Below are 20574 nucleotides of genomic sequence, written 5' to 3' on the forward strand. Positions count from 1 at the left end.
TATATAATTTCAATCATATTCATGCCATTTTGCGTCTCCTCATCAAAGATTCTTGTCGATGAGTTCTTCAAGCTCTTATACTGTTTCCTCATGTTTATCACGGGTTTATGTTGATAGGTCTTCAAGTTTTTTTTTGCACTTCAACTTCATAGCTCCAAGAACTAAGTAGCCTAAGTTAACAAAGTATACAGGTACTGCCCGATCATATTACACAATTGTTATTGAACATGATGAACAGAAGAAGTTATTGAATAAAATTAGGCATAAAAATATTCTTGTGGGTAACAGCGTGTACTTTCCTATTGTAGAGGAGATTGGGATTGCAAATGAGTTCATGGAAATAGTAAATAGGATGAAATGGAAGAAACTATTTTCCATGCGACTTGATGTCTATAAGAATCTAGTATTTGAGTTTTATAGTTCTTTAAAGTTGAGAATGGATACCAAAAATAATATTGTGGATTTTACTATAAAATTTAGACTGTATGGTAAGGATCATATTGTTGGGTTTTCAGGGCACCGATAATTAGCAAAGTAGAGGAATTTAAAAATTTTTAAATCAAAGAATCTTAAAAACCCTAACTAGGATACCCGTTTTTGAACAAATATTCATGAATCATACAGAATACTCATAAGGTATTTTAGGTTTATACCTGCATTGGTGGCTCCTCCAAATTTTCACGTGGGTTGAGGCTGAATGTTATCCAACCCTTAAAAGACAATCCAGGGAGAAAACTACTAAGGCTTCTTTACTAGATTATGTGTGTTCACAGGAAGAATGAAAGAAAAATAGAAAACTTGTGGCTAAGGTTTTTGTTGTGTATATGTTATATAATTTTAATTTTAATGAACGCTTTAGCAAGGATTTCATCCAAACCCGATACCTTCGACACATATGTATAACTAGTATGTAAACATGCACAGTTGGCATGTGAACATGCACAATCGAAATGTCTCATGACTTGCATGGGTGGCGCCACAAGTGTGTCGTCCAATATGGATTTAAGCCTTGCACGACTGGACAGTCTTTTGTGCAGTCGTGCCATGCTTTTTATAATTTTGCATGGTACCACCCAACACCATGCAGACCCATAGTATCTTGGTCAAAACGCAGTCAATTGGATTCTTTTTTTCCCTAAACACTATGATTATTACCAAATAATTCTCACATTTGGGTTTGAATCAACCTCTATATGCATGGAATCCATAAATTCTCTATCAAATTAGTAGTGTCTAAATTCATAGTGGATCCAAACATAAACCAATATTGGTCTTTAGTAAAACAACGATTTAGGCCATGTCCAAGATTTCTATTGACGTGTTAATGATAGATAAATAGATAAAGATTTTGTCTTATCTTTATCCATACTTGTGATTTTGGTTGATTGCCAAAAATCACGGGATAGGGAATCAAAAGGACCACCTGTATGTTATGAAACATATAAGTGGCACAATGCAAAGACTACTCGAGACTTGTATAAAGCTCAAGTGAAACAAAACAAAGACTATCCGGGACTTATGCAAGGCCCAAATAAGTGAAAATAATTGTTTTACTAACTTTTTTATCTATCTTAATCATATAAAACGTTATCAAAATCATCTAAGAAAATCAGTCAGATTGTCTACAAATTTGTGCATCCAAAATAAGCATTTTCATATGGCTGAGAAGAAAATTTTGTTTTTTTTTCTTCGTTTTTTCAAACAGAGTAGTTTCGTCGTCATAGTAAAAAATGGCATTTTTGTTTATGTTTAAAAATTTAGACAAAATCGTTTTCAGCTCCCAATTTCAGACAAACTAATTAATTTCCCTGTTAATAAAAGATGGCCCATCAGTCTTCACTTTCTCGGTAAGTAATCATAGCAAGTACGCAACCTTTCGTTTCCTTTCTCAATTAATAATTTAACTCAACCTTTCACTCTCTTTTCAGTAATTATTTTATTTTTTAATTCAACATTTCACTCCCTTTCTCAATCAGGCCTCAACACCTTTCAGCGGTTACTCCTCCAATGGTCATGGCATTCCAACAGGATTTTCACTCAACAAGCGGTCATTTTTTTTGTCGCCTGTGAAGCACCCTTTCGTCTTCGGTCCCTTGAGTTGCTATGTCAAGAGGCTTGTTCGTGTTCTACAACGATCAAGTGGGGGTCAAAATTATCGGTTTTTTACTTTTGTAATCAATCCAATGTTACAGGTAAATTGTCACATCTTTGACATTGTATTGTGATATTACTAAAAGGAATAATACCAAAATATATAATTGATAATAAAAATACAGTGAAGCTATTGACACCCCACTAATGGACAAAAGAGACCACTTCTTAAAGACACACTATTTCAATGTTTTAAAAATTCACTCGTTTCTTATCGCACCCTTTAAATTTCATAAACATATATATAAACTTGCATTTTTGTATTGCTTTTAATGTGATATATCAAATTCTTAACTTCTTCCTTCTTCAAAATATTTTTTATTTCTAACATAAAATATAGTATTTATAGGCAATAGTGGGACGTCATAATTATTTTTCAAGAATAAGAAATAAAAATTATTTTATCATTCATATAAAGATAAATTTGTTATTATAGTTATTTTAAAAAATAAGAATTTTTTAATAAAACAAGTTCAAATAACTTTTATGCTTTCCATTTCTTTAGATAATTTTTGGGCTTAAAAACCCCATTTCTTAAAAAAATTTATGGGGGAGTGGATTCGTTGAGAGAGACCTTGTTATTGGATTAAAGAAATTTTAGCTTTCAATAAATCTTATAATGATAGATTTACTCTATCTATATTCTGTACTAAAATTAGTAGTAATTTTTAATTATTCATGGATGCTTGAATTAAAATCATTTTAAGATCCAAAAGATAGTTTAAGAAAATTTAGGATGAAATTGCAAGCAATATAATAGTAATAGCTTCATATATAAAGTTATTGTATTTTTATTTTGATCAAATATTATGTTCTTCCAATTATTTTTAACTTTAATTTTTTTTCTTATTGAATTTAGGATTTAAGAAATAAGGCTTCTGCAAACCCATTAATGAGATGCTAAGCTTTTATTCTTTCAACAGTATGGCCTTGTGCTTTCCATTCCATCAGATAACCCTGGACTTGACCTTCCTTCCCCAAAAAATTTAAAATTCTAACGCCGTTGCCGGGGATCGAACCCGGGTCACCCGCGTGACAGGCGGGAATACTTACCACTATACTACAACGACTTGTTGTTCCGTTAGCTTAGCAACTTTTTATATTATATTATAATATTTATTTCAGGGATATATGTATATTAAAAAATGTTAAAATGAAATAAATGTTCATGGATTTCAAAAGTATTGATCAATTTTTTATAAGTCAATTAAATAGGTTGAAAACAAAAAGGTAATGAAATTATGAATTTTTATTTATATGGCTAATTATAATTAGACTGAAACACTATTTGCTACTTAGGTTTGATGAAATGACAGATTTATATTTTTTAAAAATTAGAAAAATTAATTTTTTTATTTGTTTATTAAAAAAATCAATGGCTAGTTTTAATTATGTATATATATATATATATATATATGTATATATTTATATGCCTAATAAACCAATCAAAATGGGTCAAAAATGAAATCGTATTTCTTCATTCTTGTTGTAATACGTAACTCTAGGTATTATTCACAAGAACAATGAAACTAGCTAGATTAAAAATCAATTGGTCCACATCAACATGAGCAAGACCAAATCAATTTTAAGCCCTATGACCTAGTAAAAAATTATACCATGCTAAATACATACATACATACAAACAAATGGATAAACTTGGCATGGACAGCAACATTTTACAGCCGTTCAGGCAGTCCGTAGTTGTGGAAGGTCTTGATCATTCCATCACATCCCGCTGTTACAATGACAAGTCCCCAAGTTTCTGACATTGCTGCATGATCGTAGAGATTACACCGCCATTGTTGTTGTAGATGATGATTTTGAGAATATACATCTCCTGTTCCCCACAGTGGAAGTTTCTCTTCGGGCCACGTGGCGGAGCCCCTGCATGCGCCGTCTATGGAGAACCAACTTCCAAAGGAGAATCGTTCCATATCTCTGTTCCAGGATGAACCCTCCAGGTTATCCCATCTACCTTGAACGCTACTCAAACTCGTGTGTTGAGTCCCCATGCCTGGCCATTGCACTGCAACTGACACACCTTCTGCCAAAAAATGTTCGCAAGAACCAACACAGTTGGCCTGTTTGGACGATGGGATACATAAATCCTCGTAGCTCCAGACATAAACGCGACAATCCTCTCCGACTGAGATTATGTGTTTCCCAGTTGTAGTAAACGAAGCCGACGTCTGACTTCCAGACTTTGAAAGACCTAGAATGTGTATTATATTTTAAATTATGAAGATTAAAACCTTAAGAAGTGAAGCTAAATGCATTGTCTATGAAAAGTGTTCGCCATTAAATAAGTTGAGACTAGAAAACCAAGATTGACTGCACCATCCATCAAGGTAAAAGCTGGCTGTAAAAGTCCAGCTGTAAAGGCTGATGAGAAAGCCAAAAACTTGTGAACTGTTCAAGCTGATCAGATTCCCTATCTTTCTGCAGATCTACAGTTTTAGATGCAATGTATGTGTGAATGGGGTAAATATTAATATTATGCAGGACTACAGTTTGACTTGTCTTTGGGATTTCAAGAGGGGAAATAAAGTTCAAGTCTTGTCTCCATGAATTGAATGTCAAAGGCTTACTCATAAGTTTCATGCACAAGATTTATTACACAGCTGTAACAAGATCTAGAACTACAGTTTTACTACATCCTAAAGTCAAATAAATAAAGCATTTACAAGCAAACATAAAGTTGCTCAAATAATTGAATTGATTCTACGTTTAAATTTATAGAAAATACTGAGAATATAACATAATGCAAATGCAAATCCAAGACATAATCTGTACCTTTAAATTTATGAATGACATTAAACCCGTCTAAGATTCGAAGTTTAGAGTCTTCGGAGGTTATCATAATTTTTTGAGATTCATCCTTTGAGAACTGCAGTTGAAATAGGATGTTAATAACTATGAGGATTATGGTTAAGGTAAGTTTACAGTAGCTAGATGGAGCTTTTAAAGGCAAATACCTGAATCCCAGTGATCTTCTTGCCAGAGGATTTCTTTCTATCCGGAAAATGTACCTCTGCTTTCAACTGGAGATCATTGCCTGTACCATCACAAATTCTATTTAGGATACATCCGGAAAAAAGACTTACGAATTTAAATCCGCCAAATGGATTTGGAACAAGAATCTACCCGATGCTTCATAGAAGCGGCAAGTGCCTCTAACTGTTCCAACTACAAAGCCCTGCTTGGGTAGAGAATTAAAGTTAACTAACTTGTAACATTTTAATAGTGACACTCTTATGCAAGATAACCAGACTCATACCTTTCCATCTGGCTGGTAACATATGGCAGATATTACATCCCTTACATAAGTCCAATCAAGAACACGCTCTACAGAGACTCCCCAAATCCGGACTTTCCCATCGATCGAGCCACTGATGAAGTAACTGTCATCAATGGGATTGAACTGAATGCATGTCACTGTTTTCATATGTAGCATATGATTAAAATTGTGCATCACTGTGAAAATGGAAAACGGCAGAGTGGAAGATTGTTGCAGTGATATTTACCATAATCGCCATGATGGAAAACATTTAGGCATTTTACGCATCCCACTTGCCACAATCGAACAGTTTTATCCATCGAACATGAAAGAAGATACTGCAAATAGAAATTCCAATTTAGTTGTATATCAACAGCAAGATGTACTAAAAGGAAAGTTTTTGCAGGGGATGTACCCACATTAGAAGCGGACCATGCCAGGTCTAAAACATCACTGGTGTGGCCATAGAATTCATGCAGTGAGAACTCTTCTATCTGGAATATCATATCAGGTACAACAACAGGCACATGGCTATACTTTTTTTGACCAAACATGGTCTTTTCTTCGACTGTGCTATCAAAATTGTCTTCATCAATGAAAGATTTGCAAGAGGAATCTGTTGATGTAATACGCCAAACGCGCACGACTCCATCTTCACCACCGCTCGCCAGATACTGCCCATCTGGACTAAACTTCATAGTCCAGATATAGCCATTGTGCGCTTGAATCTCTTGTCCCATGTAAAGAGCTGTAAACTCCTTGCACTTCTTCATGTTCTGCTTCACCTTCACCCTATTCGTTTTTGGTTTCTCAGAATTTGATTTTTTCACATCAGGTGTAGTTGAATATTGTCTTCTCCTCCTCGTACTTATAAGACGTTTCCACCATTTCTTTGCTTTCTTTTTATTCACGTGCTTGCATTCTTCTAAATGAGACTCATTGTTCCTTTGCTTACATTCATCAACAGAAGGTGAAAGTTCAGTACTTTTAGCTTCAAGAGCCACACTTTGTTCAGTCATATCATCTACCTCCGATTCATCCACAATACAATTGGCTTTACAATTCATTTCTCTTTCACAATCCAAAATTTCACCAGTTCCCTGAGTAGAACTCAGAACACCTCCACTGCATTCTGTAATCCTATCCAACCCAATCATCCCATTCAGAGAAGCAAACTTAACTAGACCAGTTTTGCTTAAAAAATTTCTGCGTCTCTCCTCGACACTTTGAGGTTCATTCATCCAAATTTCATACTCAGATTTCCCACATCTCAATTCGTCTTTCACTACAGCTGACTCTTCAGATGACAAATAATCAACAGAGTCGAAGAACACATCACCTACTCCCTCATCAGAGCCCAGCATGTCCTGTAGTTAGATCGAATATTCCACATCAAAAACCACTTCTACTAAACACTTCCTCTATTGCAACCAAACAAGCATGCTCAAATCTCACTTATATAACCCAGCAAAGCCTCAATTCGCGGACCGTGATTTTCTTCCTGAATGGTATAAAATAACAAACTTAATTCCCACAAATTCAACACAATAAACAATTTAAAAACATGGGCAAGTGCTAGGAACCAAATTTCAACCCCTAAAACACCAATAACAAGTTGACAAACCCTGGCTAGCATGTTCTAAGCTTCCCATATGGATAAATTCCAGTACAAATATGAATAAAATAAACCTCAAACTCAAATCATGGAAACGATGCAATATTCAAATAAAGAAACACACACAAACCCAAGCCATAAGGTTCTTAGGACTAGTACCTCGGTTTCAATGCAAAGCAACAAACAAAAGCCAAAACCAGCACCGACCTTCCTGAGATTGTGGCTTCCTTAACATCTTAGAGATCAATTCTCCCACCTTTTAGCACATTAAAAACAACCCTATCAATCACAAAAACTCTTTAAGTGCTCTGCATCCAACCCAATAGAGAGAGGTCTCCAAAATCCAAAGAATAGCATTTGGCAGCTTTACCAAACACAACCGATAATGGCGGACAAAGTAAAGTTAAAACAAACAAAACTTTATATAACAAAAAAACACAGATGGCATTATCTTCAAATGAGCCCTCTCTCGAGATCTGGATTTCGCTGTGCACGAGCAACAAACATAAACGGCGCGGCCCTTCAAACAAGAACCTAGTCTACAAATCCCTGCAAAATTTTAATTTAAAAAAAGGAAAAGAACCACACTTAATTAGGAAAGTTTGATGCCATTTTAAAAAGCTAAAAGAATCCCAAATAAGGAAACTGAAGAAGCCATTAATGCCTCTGAACAAGTTGGCTATATTATGGAGAGATTAAAGGTAAAATAGCAAATTTCAACTACCATTACAGCAGAACCTACACTACACAATAAATTTTAAACAAGAGAAACAACAAAACACAGGCAGGCACATAAATATCCTTGGGCTTGCTGTTGCAGGGTAATGTTTTGAGGTCATCAGTGAAAGCTATAAACTGTGGGAAAACGAAGCTAATAGAGAGTAGTAGGTTGAAAAGAGTTGTAAGTGTAGGAGAAATAGAAGTTGTTTCTTTTTTATTTTTATGTTTTCAGAAAACAGAATTCCGGGTTTCTTGCACTCTTGCTGTGTAAAGGTGTGTTTAGAGTTACATTACACATAAAAAGCAAAAGCATCCTTGATTTCATTGTTGGCACTTGTGATGAGATAGAGCTATCATATCTAACAGAGAAATCCACCGCCTCCAAAATCAATCACCATTGTTTTTCTTCTTTTTACAGAAAAATAAAATGTTTCATGGAAAAGGAAACCGAACTAACTTGTATTGAAACATGGAGGTTTTGCCTCTTCTGCAAGAATTTATAAATTTGTTTTCGATCAGACATGTTAATCAGTACGACTCAACTCAACTCTCTTGCATGAGGGTTACGTTATGTTCTGAATGCATGAATCATGATATTGATTTTCATAGCCGCTAAAAACACCAATTTTCTGCCTCAAACAAAAGAAAACCAGAACTTTCATTCACGTGAGCCACTATAAATGGAAGTGAGAATAAAAAATTCACAGCAGAGTATCTTTGAAGATCCACATTAAAGGGTTTGAATTATTTTCCAAAGGAAAATCAGTCAGCTCAAAGAAATTTAATAATTTTATTAGCACCAATGCACCCAAGCGTAAGACTTGCTATACACAACATTCATAGTAATAAATTATTTTGGTAAATTAATTAAGGGGAAATTTGAAGGGGTGAATATAAAATGATAAATATAATTTTTCATGGTTGAGAGAAAAGATATTGTACGGACGTGGATGGAACGGAAGCAGGGGATAATTAATTAAAATAAGCAAAATTTTAAACGTTTATACGTTTTTAAACACTCTAGAAAAGTTTTATTAAAATAAGTGAACCGTATTTTTTTTACCCTTTTTACCCTTATGTTGAAAAACAAAGTAAAAATATTTTTTCTAAGAATCTGCATCGGTTTATGATAGTTACGATGGTAACTAAGGATTTTACAGTAAAACCCTAAATATGTCGAATTATGTATATGGATCTTTTTGAATGTTTCGAACACTTAAAATGATGTAGTTTCGATGTTAATGGATATCTGAAAGTGTAGTCGTTGAGAGACAAAAGCGTAAAAAGTGAACAATATCACGCAACTGTGCAAATTTACAGTGCCGCGCAAACTGCACAAATCGTGCAAATACTGTTTACATCACGTAAACACTGTTCAACTGTGTAAACCGCTTGCAAAATCGCGTAAAAATCTTGTTCACAGACTATGATATCTACTTTTGCGTGATGTGAACAGTGTTTACGCGATTTGCGCAACTTGCACGGCACTATAAATTTGTACAGTTTGTGTGACACTGTTCACTTTTTGCGTGTTTTTGTCTCTCAACGGCTACACTTCCAGACATTCATTAACATCGAAACTACATCATTTTAAGCGTTTGAAACATTCAAAAACATCCATATACATAATTCGACATATTTAGAGTTTCAGTGTAAAATCCTTAGCCAACATCGTAACCACCATAAACCGACGCACATTCTCAGAAAAAATATTTTTACTTGGTTTTTCAATATAAGGGTAAAAAAGGTAAAAAAATATGATTTGCTTATTTTGGTAAAACTTTTCTAAGGTGGCCTAAAAATATATAAACGCTTAAAATTTTACTTATTTTAATTAATTTCCCGAAGCAGGGAGACATAGGGGAAAATGGCCTATATTATAAATAGGAATGGTGAGGATGAGATGCATCCAAAAACAAGTGTCACTCTCTGCATGCATGTATGAGGTAGTGCCTATTGATGGTTGTGACCACACTGCTTCTACGTAAATTTCAACCGTTGATTTTGACAGAATCATGATTGGTGTTTTTGGTTCCACTCTGAAAGCATGTATATCATCAATTGTTGTCACCTTTTGTGGTAAAATATTTGGCTTCATCTACCAAATTATATTTCAACGCAAAATTTTATCGCTTTACCCAATGGGCATTATTATTATTATTATTATTATTATTATTATTATTATTGTTGGTAGTATAATAATCTTTTCATATCTAAATTTTAAGACTACAAAAATGCAACCTTTATTTATTTCTTCGACCAATGATTATCATTATAATATATTTTTATAAAAAAAAAAATGTTGTAATAATTAATGATATTCTTGTCTAGTATTTAGACATGAATAATTTAAGATACAGCGAAAAGAAAGTTGCATTTCATTGTATTATTATTAGTTTTTTTCTTTTTAATTATTGCATATTAATTTCTCTTTCAAAATAATTGAAACTTTAGCAAGTCACATTGGATGTTTGGATCATAATGTTGGGGTAAAGTGAAGAAAGACTAAACAAAATGGACCATGAATGTGTTGTTTTTGTCTGGCAATGTGAAGTGATCTCTCTTCACTGTATTTAATTTTTTATTTTCCATTTATTAATAATAATAATAATATTTTATTTATTCATCCCAAAATATAAATAAATAAAATTTGACGAAGCTATATCTATCTGGCAATCTCATCATATTTCTGTGTCCAGGAGATTATGAACGACACATGCACTATTGGGGTGTGTGAGATCTAACATTAGCCCTTTGTGTATTAATATTATTATTATTCTTTTTATGGCAAATTGTGTCTTTTTTATTTCAATAATTTTTCATATAAAATTTATCTTGGTGGATGTACACTAAGGTACAAGCAGAAACTATCAATATCAAATGCAAAAATAGACCAAAAAAAGGAAAAAAAATATGCATAATAATATTTAAATAAAGTATCATCTAGTGTAAACTGACTTGGTATTGTAATATCATAAAACTTTTTTCATTTTTTTTTTTATAATAATTGACTCGTAACATGAAATATAAAAGTATGTTAATTACATTAATTCAAAAATGGCTAGTTTTAAACTTTTATAGCTGTTTTTATAATTTTTTTTTTTTTTTTTTTCTTTGTTTTGAGTGAATAATATTGTGTGCTATCTCAAGCTTAGTGCTGGGGAACTTGGATAAAAGTGGGAATTTCCATGCCCGTATGGTAAATGCCAAATTCAAGACATGGGGAATGCCATTTGCCAAACCCAATAACTTATTGGGCTAAAATGTAAACTAAAACAACTATCCATTTAAGGAAAGGAAGTTGCCAAAACGAATGCATTTTTTTTTTCATATATTTACATTTTAAAGCATGAGTAAAAACCTAAATCATGAAAAGGGTATCAAATCATTGCAGAAAAATGAGAACCAAAAGACTGGTCCTCAAGCTATGGCAGGCAGGCGGCTGCAGCTCCATTTGGCTATTGATCTATCTATCTATCTATCAAATGAAAGTTTGTGGGAAAAGATCTCCTTCTTTTCTCACTTGATTCTTTCACTATCCAATACTTTTTTCTCAGCAAACAAGCAGAAACAGAGATAGAAAGCTAGGTAGCTAGAGAGAGATAAAGAGATATCTAGATATACTCATATATAGCATCACTTCTTTCTCATTCTATCGCAAAACAACTCACAAAAAGGCAAAATGGGCAAGAAAAACATAAGCAAAATCTAAAAGAAAGGAAGTTAAAGAGCCAACTGACCTCAAACAGAAATGGCTGAATCTCTCTCGTTGTGAAATCCCCACAATGATAAAGCTTTGAATAGTTTGTAAATAGTTATGTAAAGTGAGAGATAAAGAGACAAGAAGAAGGGAGATGGCATATTATTATATATCTATATCTATATGTATGTATAATAGAGGCATGTTCGGTAATTGGGAAATCAAAATAAAAGTAGTTATTTTATTTTATGGAAGTATTTTTGAAGCCATAAATAATTAAGAGAAAAGTTAACAGTGTAGATAGAGAGACGACACCTAAGCAAAAAATGGAGGAATTAGTTGTAAGGGGCATATCTCGCTCGATCTTCTCTCGATTTGCTCTCGTTAAAAGCCAAAAGGTATGCTCGTTTTTCTAATCGAGAATTAAATATATGTTATGTTATTAGTGTTCATGTAGATGTGTAACCTTGTTTTATGGCTTATTATTGTAATTTTTTTCATTGGTTTAGCGTTTAAGGTTTATGATTAGATGTTACTTTCCTAATTAGTAAATATAAAAACGAAAAAAAAATAGAATAAGAATTATATGGTTATAATACGGTAAATGGTAAAAAATGTATTTACAAAAAAATGATTATAAAATTCAGATATGAAAAAAATATGAAACGTGTGTATACATGTTTAATATAACAAATCATCAATAATACGTTTATAAAAATATGACAATACCAAACATAATTTTAACACTTTATAAATCTTTTAGTTAATAATTCAAATGTAAAGTATCTAATTAATAATTAAATCTAATATAATATAATATATAATTAAGATTCAATTATCATAAAAAAAAATTATCATAAGAGATTAAAATTTGGATGACAAAAAATTGGGTTTTTTATTTTATATAATTATGATATTATGGTAATTAATTGAAAATACAAAAGATATTTTCATACTGTAAAAATTTATAAAAAACGGAAAACATAAAAAATAATAAAAATACGCGTTTAATACATTTTGGGTTCACAAATTTAGAACAACATGTTTAAAATGCAAATTAAACAAGTACACGAATTAAACGTAAATAATTCGTCTTTTTACTAACTATAGTTATTTTATTTTTAATTTAAAATCATACAATTTGATACTCTTTTTAAGTGCATATAGTTTTATCAATTATTTAATAGAACAATGTTATGTACACACAATTTTAAGTATTCAAATAACGTATCGTCTTATAATTGGATATTACTTCATTTTTAATTTAAAATCATTCTGTCATATAATGATAAACCATCTGAGTATCCAATATAACACTCAAAACTAGGTGTATTTAATATGTATAATAAAGGAGGCTGTTTATTTTGTTGATTTAAAAGATTAGTTGAGTGGTTTCTTTTTCAAAATTTAGACAATCATTTTTCTTTCTATTATTATCATAAAATTAACGTTTCTTTTGAATTACATAAAAAGAAAAAAAATTGTAGGACAAGGGTTGTTATTATATCCCGTATTAGGGTTTATGTATGATTCTTGATCTATGTTAATGGATGTTTTCCATACTAACAATTCCTGCAAACAATTTTAAATATACCTAAGTGAAATTTTAAAAAAAGAAAAACATTTCTAGCCTTCCGCAAAATAAATTCCTGGTTTTTCAGGTAAGACTGAATAATATTTAGTAAAGTGTCCTTTTATTTTTCCTTTTTATTTTATTTTTCATTGTATTTTCCATTTCTCACCATTTAAGATCACATGCAAGCTTGGAAGAATCAAGCACCTTTTACAGTTATAAGATACAAATGATTATTTATGAGTAGTAGTTAAGGGAATATCCACAAAATCTTTTATTGATATCTCTCCATGCAAACCAAAAAGGTATTCTTTGATTTCTTCCCCAACTCATCGTATATTATTTAATAAATTAAAACAAGGAAAAAGATATTAAAAAATCTTTCCCTCATTCTATAAATGAATCATGTTTAAAAATAATTATGGAAGTTGTTGTTCATGGTAAATGAAGGGCAAAAGGATATTACTCGTAAGGGGCGTTTGATTTGGGTAATGTTTGATTACTAAAATAAAAAGATTACCTTGAAGATAGATTACTTAGAAAATTACTGAGTATAAATGATTACTATGTTTGATAAAATTTGATAGGTATAAATAATTATTGTGTTTGGTTAAAGGTAATAAAAGATTACTAGTAAATTATTTTATTTAAATGTCCTTAAATATAATTATTTTTAAATATTTTTTATATTATGTGTCATATTAATTAAAAATAAATTTATTTTTATCTCAAAAAATTAATAAATAATAATTTTTCTATAATAAACTCAAGATTACCCCAGTAATCTTTAAATACCTAAGGTAAAGGTGGTAATCAGATTACCACCTATATTACCTGTCACGTCAGCATTAGTAATAGAAGATTACTGTAATCTTTTATTACTGACAAACCAAACAAGGGAATAAAAGATAGATTACCAAGGTAATCTATCTTACCGCCAACCAAACGCACCCGTAGGGTTTTATTTGTATATGTGGGAAAATGCAATTTATTTACGAATAATATTCGAATGAGAACTTATTGAGTAATGAATATTGTAGAGAGACTTACCAATCAATATATATATATATATATATATATATATATATATATATATATATATATATATATATATATATATATATATATATATTGTGGAGAGTAATGTCAATATCTCTTACTAGGACCCTCAATATTGTCACAGGATTGCATCTTTTATCTGTTCAATTCTATCTTAGATGGGGCTGCAATATCCTCTTATATTCTCTCATTAATGCCCTTATGAGTAAAAACTATATATATAAACAAATTTTATTAATTTATTTATACAATATTAGTAAAAATAGATAATTTGATGATGTGACTATGTATTTTTCTTTCATTTTAATCATCTAATCATATATTACTATATCAAATTTTATGAATAAACTAATAAAATTTGTTTATACATAATAGTATTACTTATGCGCTTATTAGGTTTGTCTGGTACTCTTTCTTGCTAATCCCACTTACCCTATTGTTGCTTAAGAGAACTTGTCCAAACTGAAACTCCCAAAATTCAACCCATATATATCCATTTTGATTTAATATTAATAACATTATTGAATCAATAACACATCAATTCCTTCATACTTATAAGGAATGAGTGAAAACTTAAGAATGTACAAGTAATTAGTAACAAAATACCAAATTATAGCTTCCAAAGCTAGGGTTTTTATTGAGTTTAATAATGGTAATGAATTGAAAACAAAAAAAAAAAAAGATCCACTCACATGCTAGTTTGCTTTAGAGACTCACCTGACCTCTGCTAGAATTTTTACTGGGATTGCACATTCTTCAACCCTCTTTCATATTCGTTTTTATTTATTTATTTATTTGTGTTTTGCATTGCCCAACTGCCCACTTGATGGGATACACTTGTCACTGCCCACGCATGGCTAGATTATTAATTTATTAAAAGATTTTAATTCTGTTTATTAGTTTATGATTAGAGGGAGATATGAAGATCCTTCAATTATTAAATTAATTATGTTATTAGAGAGAAGATCAGTGAAGGCATGTGATCATATATTTAGTCTACCCAATTGCCGGGCCAATTCACCAATTACATTTTCTTAATTCAACATTGGTCAGAGCTAGCTAATCAGATTATTGTTTATTGCTCCAATTTATTTTACCAAATTAATTAATTTCCCCGGTATCCAATATTGTGCTTGGATATTAATTACTTACATTAATCAAATGCCATTAAATATTATAATCTACTTTACTAATTTAATTAATTAATTAATTTGTAGAAATTTGCATTTTACAGACCCGAAACATGGATTATTATGTCTAAACTATGGATTATCAGGATATTTTGGGGTGTTAACACAGGGATTTAGTGATATAGACCTGTCTTTAAACTTGTATAAAAGAGTGATATACTATTAGAGAAAATATTATTTTGATAATTTATTTTTTATTGTTGAGATTAATCTGTTTGATTTGTAAGTGATAAAAATATTACAGTAATTTTTTACTATTAATATTAGTATAATAAGTGATATAAAAGGTAGTCTAATTGTCAACTACACCTTAAGTTTTAAAAGAATAGTAAGGTAATTTTAAATTTATTATTAATCTATTCTTACTTATTTATTTTTAAGGATAAAAATAAATTTATTTTTAATTAATATAATAAATAATATTATAAATATTTTAAAATAATTATACCTAAAAATATTTAAGTAAAATAATATCTTAGTATTTTTTTATTATATTTAATTAAATATAATAATTATTTATACATATCAATATTTACCAAATATAGTAATGATTTATATCATATAATCTTATAAGTAATCTTTCTTCTGTGGGGTTTTCAGGGAGTTGGTAATTGGCAGTGTAAAAAAATTAAAAATTTTAAAAAAATCTCAAAAACTCTAACCAAGATATACCAATTTTAGACATACAATCATGAGCATACAAAATACATAGACTATTTTAGACTTTATATCTACGCTAATGGCTCCTCCAAATCTTCACGTGACTTAAAACCGAATACTATCCAACCCTCGAGAGGTGGCGTTTTGGTATCTACATGGAACACAAATACGTAAGAGGTAATCCAAGGAGAAGGTTACTACGACTTTGTTACTGGATTAATTCTGTTCACAGGAAAGAAAGAAAATAAAAAAACTTGCAGCAAGGGTGTTGTGTATGTGTTTTTATTTTTCTTTAATTCTAATTCTCTTTAAATATGTGCGGGTGTTCAAGTATAACAAGAATTTCATCTAAACCTGACACCCTTAACACACATGCATAGCTGGCATGTAAACATGCACAGTTGACATGTTTCATACATGTACTTTGGCCTTGCATGGATGGACAAAAATTTGTCCAGTTGTGCCATGTCTTTTTATAATTTGCATAATGTCAGTTGGCACCATGCACACCAAGGTTTTTCTTGATCAAAGTGCAATCAACCGAATTCTTTCTTTCCCTAAACACTAGAATTATCATAAAATAATCCCCGTCTCTGGGTTCAGATAAACCCTTATATACATATGACCCATAAGTTCTCTATTGAATTGATAGTGTCTAAATTCAAATTGAATTCAGACACAAACCAAGATTGGCCTCTAATAAAGCATTATGGCTACTCATACGACAAAGTGTCAGCGAACATCTCTTAAGCTTTTACAACATCATATTCACGTGCAATTCAATCATTTTGTCAACTAATATCTCTCAAGGTTGAGACATAAAAATGTGTCCATCTTAGTTGTTCCTCAGTAATAACTAATACAAATAAATGAGTAACATGGATTAGACTACAACCTCATCCCACTATGGCTATGTTGAGAAATGACAAATATTTTATCGATAAACCATAGCCTCCATGTATCTCACGATATAACCGATTACTGTTTTTATGTTACCCCTATTACGATGACACATTGGATAACGTCAAACCATACTGATCCTTACATAAGATGGTCTGGTGGCCTCAAGTCGAAGATCACATGCACCTACAGTGTTCAGAGGATTTATTCTATAGACACTAAAGCAACAATCCATGTGGATATCTTTTGATAGAGTTGGTATGATGAACACGTTTATAACGTGCACTCATATGTTGCACCAAACTGTCTACAACAGTTTCGAGATATGAGAATTATCACCATCTTTGGTGGAGTCACTTAACACTATAATAATCCTATTATCATTCACGTGCCTTTGTTCATTGTAATATCAAGATTATGGACATTTCTAAAATGGCCACTAAAATGTACGTATGGTTCTCATAATTAGTCATTTGATGCCCTCGTCATAATTTTGTCATTCTAAAGGCATGTTATTCACATGATCATATAGACAACATATGAATTGAATAATAATAAATCTTTTATTAACTATTAATATAAAAACTAAATTCACAAATATCAAATTCGATTGGCTCTAGGGCATTTACCTTAATAATCTCTCATTTACATTATAGCCAATCGGTTATATATCTAATACCGAGCTCGACTATGGGTCTATCATGTTTTTGCTATGACAGAAGCTCTGTCAGTGAGTCAATCAAATTTTCATTTGTATTAATCCTTACTATCTGTATGTCACCTTATTGTACAATCTCTCAGATCAAATGATATCAATTGATATATGTTTAGACTTCTGATGAGACCATGAATTCTTTGCCTAAGCAATCGCTCAATTGTTATCGTAATGGAGCTTAATCAGCTCAACTATACTCGAAACTACTCCAAGTTCAGTTATAAACTTTTTGATCCATACAGTCTCCTTTATTGCTTTTAAAAGGGTAATGTACTCAGACTCTATTGTAGAATCAACCATTATACTTTGCTTGGAACTTTTATTGCTGATTGCACCACTATTCAAACAAAACACAAAGCCTTATTGAGATTTGTAACATCTCAATTATTTGGAAATTGGCATCATTGTAGCCTTTTATAGTAAGTTCAAATTCCCTTCTATAAGCCAAGAATGTATGCTTAATCCTTCTCAAGTACTTTAGAATGTTCTTGATAGCCATATAGTGATTTTCACCTAGATTAGATTAATCTCTACTATAAACACTTAAAACGTATAAGACATCAATTTTCATTCATAGTATGACGTACATGATTGATCCTATAGTTGAAACATATAGGATCTTACACATTTTATCTCTCTCAGATTGTATATATAGACACATCTTTTTTGAAATATATACACTATAGGATATGGGAAGAAATCTTTTCTTGGATTCTTCCATGTTGAATTTAGTCAATACCTTATTTACGTATGTGTTTTGACTTAGACCTAGTAGTCTATACTCTTTATCTTGGTAAATTTTAATCCAAAGAATGTTGATTGCTTCTTTTAAGTCTTTCATGGAGAAACACTTGGATAATTGAACATTTGCCAATTGCAAGTTCAGTAAATCATTTCCAATAATCAAGATGTCATGACATACAATACCAAAAATGCAATCACACTCCTATGACCTTCTTGTACACATATAGTTCATTTTTGTTCTTGATAAATCTAAACTCACAAACAGCTTCATCAAAACAAATATTCCAACTTTTGGAAACCTACTTAAGTCCACAAATGGACTTTCCAGCTTGCATACTTTATATACCTGTCTAATAAGAACAAAAACCATCAGGTTGTGTCATATAGACATCTTCTACAGGGTTACCATTCAAGAAAGCAGTCTTGACATCCATCTGAAAGATTTCATGGTCATAGTATACAACTATAGCAAGCATAATACTAATAGACTTAAAGGTTTCATCATAGATGATTCCATATTTTTTAGTGAAACCTTTGACAACCAATCATGCTTTATAGGTATGCACACTGCCTTTCATATCAATTTTCTTTTTGAAAAAACATTTGAATAGTATGGGTTTTATCTCTCCAAGTGTGTCTACCAAAGTCCATACTTGGTTTTGGTACATGAAGTCTATTTTGGATTTCATGACATCCAACCAATTATTAGAATCTGGACTTGAAATAGCCTCGTTATAAGTCTTAGGTTCATTATCATTGATAATCAATATGTCATCGTGCTGAGTTAGGAGAAAACCAAATCTCTCTAACTCGTGACATACTTGTTTAGACCTACATAACTCTTGTGTGCATTGAAGTTGTTCCACCTGAAGTGAAGGAACTTTCTCATCATGATCAACCATCTATGATGGCACATTGTCTTGTCTAACATCTATGATATCTTATGGTACAATAACTTCATCAAGCTTCACCTTTCTCCCATTGGTTCTCTTGAGAAGAAATTCTTTCTCAAGAAACATGTAGTTATGAGCAAAAAAAAAAATTTTCTCCTTCAGGTGGTAGAAGTAGTATCCCTTAGTGAATTTCAAGTACCTTACAAAAACATACTTTTCGAACTTAGCATTTAGCTTGTTCAAAGTCAATTTCTTGATATAAGTTTCACAACCCTAAATTCTTAAGTAATCTAGATTAGGTTTTCACCTAATCTATAACTCTTATAAAGTTTTATCTACAGATTTAGATGAGACACGGTTTAGTGTAAAGGCAATAGTTTCTAGGGCATGACCTCATAAAGACATGGGTAAATCAGTGAAACTTATCATGGACCTAACTATTTCCATCAAGGTTTTATTCCTCCGTTCATATACACCATTATGTTGTGGAGTAACAAGAAGAGTAAGTCAAGATACTATCCCATATTTCTTCAATCATTTTCAAAATTTCACACTCGGATATTCACCCCTTTGATCATTTTAGAAGATTTTAATTTGTTTCTTAAGTTGTTTTTCTACTTTGTTATTGAATTCTTTGAATTTATCAAAGCATTCAAACTTGTGTTTCATAAAAAACACATAAACATATCTATTGAAGTTATCAATAAATGTGATGAAGTTGACTTCCCCATATCTGTTATGCACTGTCATGGGCCTGCACATATTACTGTGAATGATAGCTAATAGTTCAGTTGCCCTTTCACTATGTCCAGTGAAAGGTGTTTTGGCCATCTTACCTAATAATCACGATTCACATTTATCATATAAATGGAAGTCAAATGATTGCAAAACTCTTTGTTCAATAAGTCTTGATATACTTTCGATCCTATGTGGCCTAGTCTGTAATGTCATAGATATGTGGTATTCAGATCATTCGATTTCAATCGTTTACTATTTTGTATATTAAGAATTTCATTATCTAGTTTTAGAGTATATAAGCCATTATGTAATTCAACTTTTCCATAGAGAATATTATTTATGCTGATGGTTATAATACCACTAGCAATAAAAAATGAATTTTTTTTTTCAAAACAAGCACAAAAATTAAGTTTCTAGAAATAGAAAGAACATAATAACAATGTTTTAGTGATAAAACTAGCCTAGTGGGCAACCTAAGATAATACATACCTATGGCTAATGTAATAACAAATGTTTAATTTTTAATATGTTGGTCAACCTCTCATCTGGTGAGCAATCTACTTTGTTGTAGTCCCTGCATATGAGAACAAATATGAGAACCATATCTTATGTTTATAACCTAAAATAAACAAGAAGAAT

At 31.2% G+C, this 20574-nt stretch overlaps 1 protein-coding gene and 1 non-coding gene across 3 annotated transcripts; both read right to left on the reverse strand.

Annotated features, from left to right (window-relative positions):
* Positions 1-3149: 3149 nt before the first annotated feature.
* TRNAD-GUC lies at positions 3150-3221 on the reverse strand. Its single transcript has one exon. It is a non-coding gene; the product is annotated as a tRNA-Asp (tRNA).
* A 395-nt stretch (positions 3222-3616) lies between these two features.
* On the reverse strand, positions 3617-8227 carry LOC123216499 (WD repeat-containing protein 44-like). 2 transcript variants are annotated; one of them, XM_044636932.1, is made up of 9 exons: positions 7203-8227; positions 6884-6929; positions 5848-6795; positions 5676-5766; positions 5429-5586; positions 5296-5347; positions 5127-5206; positions 4945-5038; positions 3617-4363 (listed from the first exon to the last, which is right to left on the reverse strand). In XM_044636932.1, exons 3-9 carry the CDS (start codon positions 6790-6792, stop codon positions 3828-3830), a joined length of 1956 nt encoding a protein of 651 aa, XP_044492867.1. In that variant the 5' UTR covers positions 6793-6795; positions 6884-6929; positions 7203-8227; the 3' UTR covers positions 3617-3827. The 2 variants fall into 2 exon arrangements, with proteins under 2 accessions (XP_044492867.1, XP_044492858.1); XM_044636923.1 differs by having other exon boundaries at positions 5848-6929.
* Positions 8228-20574: the final 12347 nt, after the last annotated feature.

Source organism: Mangifera indica, chromosome 1 (assembly GCF_011075055.1).
Source record: "Mangifera indica cultivar Alphonso chromosome 1, CATAS_Mindica_2.1, whole genome shotgun sequence".
Classification (NCBI taxonomy): Eukaryota; Viridiplantae; Streptophyta; class Magnoliopsida; order Sapindales; family Anacardiaceae; genus Mangifera; species Mangifera indica.